This window comes from Triticum dicoccoides, chromosome 7B (genome assembly GCF_002162155.2).
Source record: "Triticum dicoccoides isolate Atlit2015 ecotype Zavitan chromosome 7B, WEW_v2.0, whole genome shotgun sequence".
Lineage (NCBI taxonomy): Eukaryota > Viridiplantae > Streptophyta > Magnoliopsida > Poales > Poaceae > Triticum > Triticum dicoccoides.
This window is the reverse complement of record NC_041393.1, coordinates 348,964,101-348,972,577: the sequence shown is the minus strand read 5'-3', so window position 1 is coordinate 348,972,577 and position 8,477 is coordinate 348,964,101. Positions and strand designations below refer to the sequence as shown.

Here is an 8,477-nt window from a genome sequence, read left to right as displayed (position 1 = left end):
AAGGCACACTTCAGGTGCGGTACGCAGCATAGCATACTGAAGAGCCTACGTCTTAAGCATAGGGGACGACCTTCGTCCTTTCTCTCTATTCTGCCGTGGTCGAGCTTTAAGTCTTAACTTCGTACCTTACAACTCAGGCAAGAACTCCTTCTTTGACTGGTCCATCTTGAACACCTTCAAGATCATGTCAAGGTATGTGCTCATTTGAAAGTATTAAGCATTTTGATCTATCCTTATAGATCTTGATGCTCAATGTTCAAGTAGCTTAATCCAGGCTTTTCATTGAAAAACACTTTCAAAATAACCTTATATGCTTTCTAGAAATTCTACGTCATTTCTGATCCATAACAATATGTCAACAACATATACTTATCAGAAATTCTATAGTGCTCCCACTCACTTCTTTGGAAATACAAGTTTCTCATAAACTTTGTATAAATCCAAAATCTTTGATCATCTCATCAAAGCGTACATTCCAACTCCGAGATGCTTACTCCAGTCCTTAGAAGGATCGCTGGAGCTAGCATACCTTTTAGCATCCTTAGGATCGACAAAACTTTTCTGATTGTATTGCATACAACCTTTCCTTACGAAAACTGGTAAGGAAACTTGTCTTGACATCCATCTGCCAGATTTCATAAATGCAGCTAATGCTAACATGATTCCGACGGACTTTAAGCATCGCTACGAATGAGAAAATCTCATCGTAGTCAACTCCTTGAACTTGTGAAAAAAACTCTTCACCACAAGTCGAGCTTCACAGACGGTGACATTACCGTCCACGTCCATCTTCTTCTTAAAATCCATTTATCTCAATGGCTTGCCGATCATCGGGCAAGTCCACCAAAGTCCATGCTTTGTTCTGATACATGGATCCTATCTCGGATTTCATGGCTCCTAACCATTTGTCGGAATTTGGGCCCACCATCGCTTGTCCATAGCTCGTAGGTTCATTGTTGTCTAGCAACATGACCTTCAAGACAGGATCACCGTACCACTCCGAAGTAGTACGTGTCCTTGTCGTCCTACGAGGTTCGGTAGTGACTTGATCCGAAGCTTCATGATCACTATCATAAGCTTCCACTTCAATTCGTGTAGGTGCCACAGGAACAACTTCCTGTGCCCTGCCACACACTAGTTGAAGAGATGGTTCAATAACCTCATCAAGTCTCCACCATCCTCCCACTCAATTCTTTCGAGAGAAACTTTTCCTCGAGAAAGGACCCGATTCTAGAAACAATCCTTTATTGCTTTCGGATCTGAGACAGGAGGCATACCCAACTGTTTTGGGTGTCCTATGAAGATGCATTTTATCCGCTTTGGGTTCGAGCTTATCAATCCTGAAACTTTTTCACATAAGCGTCGCAGCCCCAAACCTTTAAGAAACGACAACTTAGGTTTCTCCAAACGGTGTCGTCTCAACGGAATTACGTGGTGACCTATTTAAAGTGAATGTGGTTGTCTCTAATGCCTAACCCATGAACGATAGTGGTAATTCGATAAGAGACATCATGGTACGCACCATATCCAATAGGGTGCAACTATGATGTTCGGACACACCATCACACTATGGTGTTCCAGGCGGTATTAATTGCGAAACAATTTCCACAATGTCTCAATTGTGTGCCAAAACTCGTAACTCAGATATTCATCTGTATGCTCATATCATAGACATTTTATCCTCTTGTCACAATGATCTTCTACTTCACTCTGAAATTATTTGAACCATTCAATAATTCAGACTTGTGTTTCATCAAGTAAATATTCTCAACATCTACTCGAATCATCTGTGAAGTAAGAACATAACGATATTCACTGCATGCCTCAGCACTTATTGGACTGCACACATCAAAATGTGTTACTTCCAACAAGTTGCTATCTTGTTCCATCTTACTGAAAACGAGGCTTTTCAGTCATCTTGCCCATGTGGTATGATTTGCATATCTCAAGTGATTCAAAATCAAGTGAGTCCAAACGATCCATCTGCATGGAGTTTCTTCATGCGTATACACCAATAGACATGGTTCGCATGTCTCAAACTTTTCTAAAACGAGTGAGTCCAAAGATCCATCAACATGGAGCTTCTTCATGCGTTTTATACCATTATGACTTACATGGCAGTGCCACAAGTAAGTGGTACTATCATTACTATCTTATATCTTTTGGCATGAAAATGTGTATCCCTACGATCAAGATTCAATAAACCATTCCTTTAGGTGCAAGAGCACTTATTCAGGTTTAATACTAATCTTGATGGTAGAGGGAGCGTGCGATGTTAGATCACATCAAACTTGGAAAACACTTCCAACACATATCGTCAGCTCACCTTTAGCCAGTCTCCGTTTTATTCCGTAGCTTTTATTTCGAGTTACTAACACTTAGCAACCGAACCGGTATCTAATACCCTGGTGCTACTAGGAGTACTAGTAAAGTACACATTAACATAATTTATATCCAATATACTTCTATCGACCTTGCCAGCCTTCTCATCTACCAAGTATCTAGGGTAATGCTGCTCTAGTGGTTGTTCCCCTTATTACAAAAGCACTTAGTCTCGGGTTTGGGTTCAACCTCGGGTTTCTTCACTGGTGCAGCAGCTGATTTGCCGTTTCATGAAGTATCCCTTCTTGCCCTTGCCCTTCTTGAAACTAGTGGTTTCACCAACCATCAACAATTGATGCTCCTTCTTGATTTCTACTTTCGCGGTGTCAAACATCGCGAATACCTCAAGGATCATCATATCTATCCCTGATATGTTATAGTTCATCACGAAGCTCTAGCAGCTTGGTGGCAATGACTTTGGAGAAACATCACTATCTCATTTGGAAGATCAACTCCCACTCGATTCAAGTGATTGTTGCACTCAGACAATCTGAGCACAAGCTCAACGATTGAGATTTTCTCCCTTAGTTTGCAGGCTAAGAGAATCATCGGAGGTCTTATACCTCTTGATGTGAGCACGAGCCTGAAATCCCAATTTCAGCCCTCGAAACATCTCATATGTTCCGCGATGTTTCGAAAACGTCTTTGGTGCCTCTGCTTAAACCATTTAACTGAACTATCACGTAGTTATCAAAACGTGTATGTTCGATGTTCGAAACATCCACAAACGACGTTTGGGGTTCAGCACATTGAGCGGTGCATTAAGGACATAAGCTTTCCACTATCCGCATAATCGCTACTATCAACTTTCAACTATATTTTCTCTAGGAACATATCTAAAACAGTAGAACTAAAACGCGAGCTACGACATAATTTGCAAAAGGTCTTTTGACTATGTTCAGGATAATTAAGTTCATCTTATGAACTCCCACTCAGATAGACATCCCTCTGGTCATCTAAGTGATTACATGATCCGAGTCAACTAGGCCGTGTCCGATCATCATGTGAGACGGACTAGTCATCATCGGTGAACATCTTCATGTTGATCGTATCTACTATACGACTCATGCTCGACCTTTCGGTCTCCGTGTTCCGAGGCCATGTCTGCACATGCTAAGCTCGTCAAGTTAACCCTAAGTGTTTTCGCTGTGTAAAACTGTCTTACACCCGTTGTATGTGAACGTAAGAATCCATCACACCCGATCATCACGTGGTGCTTAGAAGCGACGAACTGTAGCAACGGTGCACAGTTAGGGGAGAACACTTCTTGAAATTTTGTAAGGGATCATCTTATTTACTACCGTCGTCCTAAGTAAACAAGATGCATAAACATGATAAACATCACATGCAATCAAATAGTGACATGATATGGCCAATATCATTTTGCTCCTTTTGATCTTCATCTTCGGGGCTCCATGATCATCATCGTCACCGGCATGACACCATGATCTCCATCATCATGATCTCCATCATCGTGTCTTCATGAGGTTGTCACGCCAACGACTACTTCTACTTCTATGGCTAACGCGTTTAGCAATAAAGTAAAGTAATTTACATGGCGTTCTTCAATGACACGCAGGTCATACAATAAATAAAGACAACTCCTATGGCTCCTGCCGGTTGTCATACTCATCGACATGCAAGTCGTGATTCCTATTACAAGAACATGATCAATCTCATACATCACATATCATTCATCACATTCCTCTTGGCCATATCACATCACAAAGCATACCCTGCAAAAACAAGTTAGACGTCCTCTAATTGTTGTTTGCATGTTTTACATGGCTGCTATGGGTTTCTAGCAAGAACGTTTCTTACCTACGCAAAACCACAACGTGATATGCCAATTGCTATTTATCCTTCATAAGGACCCTTTTCATCGAATCCGTTCCGACTAAAGTGGGAGAGACTGGCACCCGCTAGCCACCTTATGCACCAAGTGCATGTCAATCGGTGGAACCTGTCTCACGTAAGAGTACATGTAAGGTCGGTCCGGGCCGCTTCATCCCACAATACCGTCGAAACAAGATTGGACTAGTAACGGTAAGCATATTGAACAACATCAACGCCCACAACTACTTTGTGTTCTACTCGTGCAAAGAATCTACGAATAGACCTAGCTCATGATGCCACTGTTGGGAAACGTAGCAGAAATTCAAAATTTTCCTACGTGTCACCAAGATCTATCTATGGAGAGACCAACAACGAGTAGAAGGAGAGTGCATCTACATACCCTTGTAGATCGCTAAGCGGAAGCGTTAAGTGAACGGGGTTGATGGAGTCGTACTCGTCGTGATTCAAATCACCGATGATCAAGTGCCGAACGCACGGCACCTCCGCGTTCAACACACGTACAGCCCGATGACGTCTCCCACGCCTTGATCCAGCAAGGAGAGAGGGAGAGGTTGAGGAAGACTCCATCCAACAGCAGCACAACGGCGTGGTGGTGGTGGAGGAGCGTGGCAATCCAGCAGGGCTTCGCCAAGCACCATGGGAGAGGAGGAGTAGGGAGAGAGGCAGGGCTGCACCAAGAGGAAGAGAACTCATGTGTATGGCAGCCCCAAACCTCAACTATATATAGGGGGAAGGGGGGCTGCGCCCCCTTTAGGGTTTCCCACCCCCAAGGGGTGCGGCCAGCCCTAGATGGCAAAGGGGGTGGCGGCGAAGAGGGGAGAGGAGAGGGAGGCGCACCAATATGGGCCTTAAGGCCCATCTGGACTAGGGTTTGCCCCCTCCCACTCTCCCTTGCGCCTTGCACCCTTGTGGGGGGCGCACCAGCCCTCCTAGGGGCTGGTCCCCTCCCACACTTGGCCCACACAACCTGCTGGGGCAGGTGGCCCCACTTGGTGGACCCCCGGGACCCTCCCGGTGGTCCCGGTACAATACCGATATCGCCCGAAACTTTTCCGGTGACCAAAACAGGACTTCCCATATATAAATCTTTACCTCCGGACCATTCTGGAACTCCTCGTGACGTCCGGGATCTCATCCGGGACTCCGAACAACATTCGGTAACCACATACAAACTTCCTTTATAACCCTAGCGTCATCGAACCTTAAGTGTGTAGACCCTACGGGTTCGGGAGACATGCAGACATGACCGAGACGTTCTCCGGTCAATAACCAACAGCGGGATCTGGATACCCATGTTGGCTCCCACATGTTTCACGATGATCTCATCGGATGAACCACGATGTCAAGGACTTAATCAATCCCGTATTCAATTCCCTTTGTCTATCGGTATTGTACTTGCCCGAGATTCGATCGTCGGTATCCTTATACCTTGTTCAATCTCGTTACCGGCAAGTCTCTTTACTCGTTCCGTAACACATCATCCCGTGATCAACTCCTTGGTCACATTGCGCATATGATGATGTCCTACCGAGTGGGCCCAGAGATACCTCTCCGTTTACACGGAGTGACAAATCCCAGTCTCGATCCGCATAAAACAATAGATACTTTCGGAGATACCTGTAGTGCACCTTTATAGTCACCCAGTTACGTTGTGACGTTTGATACACCCAAAGCACTCCTACGGTATCCAGGAGTTACACGCTCTCATGGTCAAAGGAAGAGATACTTGACATTGGCAAAGCTCTAGCAAACGAACTACACGATCTTTGTGCTATGCTTAGGATTGGGTCTTGTCCATCACATCATTCTCCTAATGATGTGATCCCGTTATCAACGACATCCAATGTCCATAGCCAGGAAACCATGACTATCTGTTGATCAAAACGAGCTAGTCAACTAGAGGCTCACTAGGGACATATTGTGGTCTATGTATTCACACGTGTATTACGATTTCCGGATAATACAGTTATAGCATGAATAAAAGACAATTATCATGAACAATGAAATATAATAATAACACTTTTATTATTGCCTCTAGGGCATATTTCCAACAACTACCCCGTTTGAGTTGCATTTTTCAGAGCTGAGCACTCCCAAACATGCCCACTGTTTGATGAGTTTTTACAGATGATGCATTCAAGTACCTCTTAAATTTGCATATTTGTTGTAAAACAGTTTGAGAACTTTTTTGGGGCTTTGAAATTGACGAAATCAATATAGGGGCGTCATAATCGATGGGAATACCGTCTCCTGTTGAAAGAATATTTTGTTTTTATCATGAGACATCAAGCATAAAATCTGGGGTTTGATCCCTGGTGGGCTGGAGGAGTTTGATATGTGGTGAGCTAGGGTTACCACTAAGCTTCCAACAGAAAACAGTTTTGAAACTTTAAAGGTGTAAAACCATGATATAAGGTCGGATTAAGTCTGGACGTTGATTGTTTTCTTCCAAATCAGCATTGCAACACGGTAGTGGAGGGATGAGAGTCCCAACCATAATTTTCTCAAGGAAAGAGAAGACAAAAGAATAGCGACATGTTTGTGTGGAGCAAAGGCATTATCAAGATTGGCGTACCTCCCTCCCTCCCTCAAAAAAAAAAAAGATTGGCGTACCTCCATTGATGCCGCGGCCAGCCTGTCCACAGACTGCGCGGGAAGGAGGATCACAGATGAAGGGCGCGTCTTGCGACTGCAGCGTTAACATCGAATCGTGAAGGAAAGGAAAGCTTCCCCGGAGAAGGGAGGGGTGGTGGTGGTGGTGTCCTCGCTGTTTGATGATGAAGTTGTGTGTGTCCAACTCCAACGTTACAGGATGTCCCGTTCTGTGCCGCCACCTTGCCCGGCTATGTCTAATTGTTTCTAGTTCTTTCCTGGGTGCAGCATGAAAGTGCCCAGCCATGCAACGTCAGACACAAGTCTTGTTTCATTCATTCATTCTTTGTTCCTTGTCAATTGTCAGAGGGAATCTTGTTTCTTGACACATGTACGTCCTGTTGGAGTTGGACATACATGCTCCGAGGGACACAAAACAGGAGATTCGACGAATTCACACCTGGCTGGCTAGCACGATCTTACAGGGTGGTTAGAAGTTCTTGGGTGCCTGGTAGGTGACACCAAACTGCCAGTCCCGCGGGAGGACGTGCCAGGACGTGTGCTTGCGATGGTCGCCGGTCATGACGCGGAACGTGAGCGACTCGCCGGTGAGGTCCTCGGAGGTCTGCCACACCTGGCCCCAGTTGCGCTGCAACAACGTCCACTTGACGCGCTTGTTCCCCTTCACCTTGAGCGCCGCCACGTCCCCCGCTCCGCCCACGTTCGTCACCGCCACCATGTTGAAGTATTTGTTCCCCGTGATCGTGTACCGGATCCCGCCCAGCTTCGCGCAAGGCACACTGCATCGGACGTACAAAATTTTCAACCAGCTGACTTAATTAATAAAAAAGGAGAAATCTTACGTGTGCTACCGTACGCACCGACGGTACGAGATGGGCACAATGCCGGCCTTCTCCTCCGCGATCTGCAGGAAGGCCGGCATGGTGAGGTCCAGGTGCTCGCGCGGCGGGTTGCACCACCCGCCGTCGTCGCCGGGCAGCTGGTAGTTGGGCGGACACAGGTTCGTCGCCGTCACCGTCAAAGGCGCCGTGCCGGCCTTGCACCACTCCGGGCTGTCTGTGCACCGCACCTCATAGCACGCCCCGCAAGTCTCACCGTCGTTGAACATCGCGGTGCTCACGGCCGCCGTCTGCAGGCCGTACCCCTCCGCCACCGTGTCCTTGTAGCCGCACGCGCCGGCGCGGGTGTCGGACCCATCGCGTCCGCCATAGAAGGTGGCGTGCGCCGGCTTCCACGGGCCCGCCGTGAACCTGCCGTGTTTGTGGTGCACCTTCGCGCCGACGGCTCCATCGCCCGCCAAGGCGAGCAACGCCAGGACGACGAGAGGCGCCCACGGAGCAGACATGAATGGACAACAACTAATTACAATTACAATGACAAGTAAACTAAGAATTTATTACTACTAGTTATAATAGTTTTCTGATGCATTGTCCTTTTTTTATTAAAATACGCGATGACAAGTGCGAGGTTGTGGCTATTTTTAGTTTGTGATGAGTGCGCATGCAATGCAGTTAGACGTCGGAGCAGTTTGAGGATGACCACGCAAGACAAACAGACTGCAAGCAACAAGGACAATATGAGGTACTGGCAGCTTAGACAGATTCAGAGCAAACCACCTGGAAATA

General features: G+C 46.2%; 1 protein-coding gene across 1 annotated transcript; it reads right to left on the bottom strand.

Moving 5' to 3' along the window:
- Positions 1-6,878: 6,878 nt before the first annotated feature.
- On the bottom strand, positions 6,879-8,197 carry LOC119340855 (expansin-A32-like). Its single transcript, XM_037612763.1, has 2 exons — positions 7,713-8,197; positions 6,879-7,631 (listed from the first exon to the last, which is right to left on the bottom strand). Exons 1-2 carry the CDS (start codon positions 8,195-8,197, stop codon positions 7,322-7,324), a joined length of 795 nt encoding a protein of 264 aa, XP_037468660.1. The 3' UTR covers positions 6,879-7,321.
- Positions 8,198-8,477: the final 280 nt, after the last annotated feature.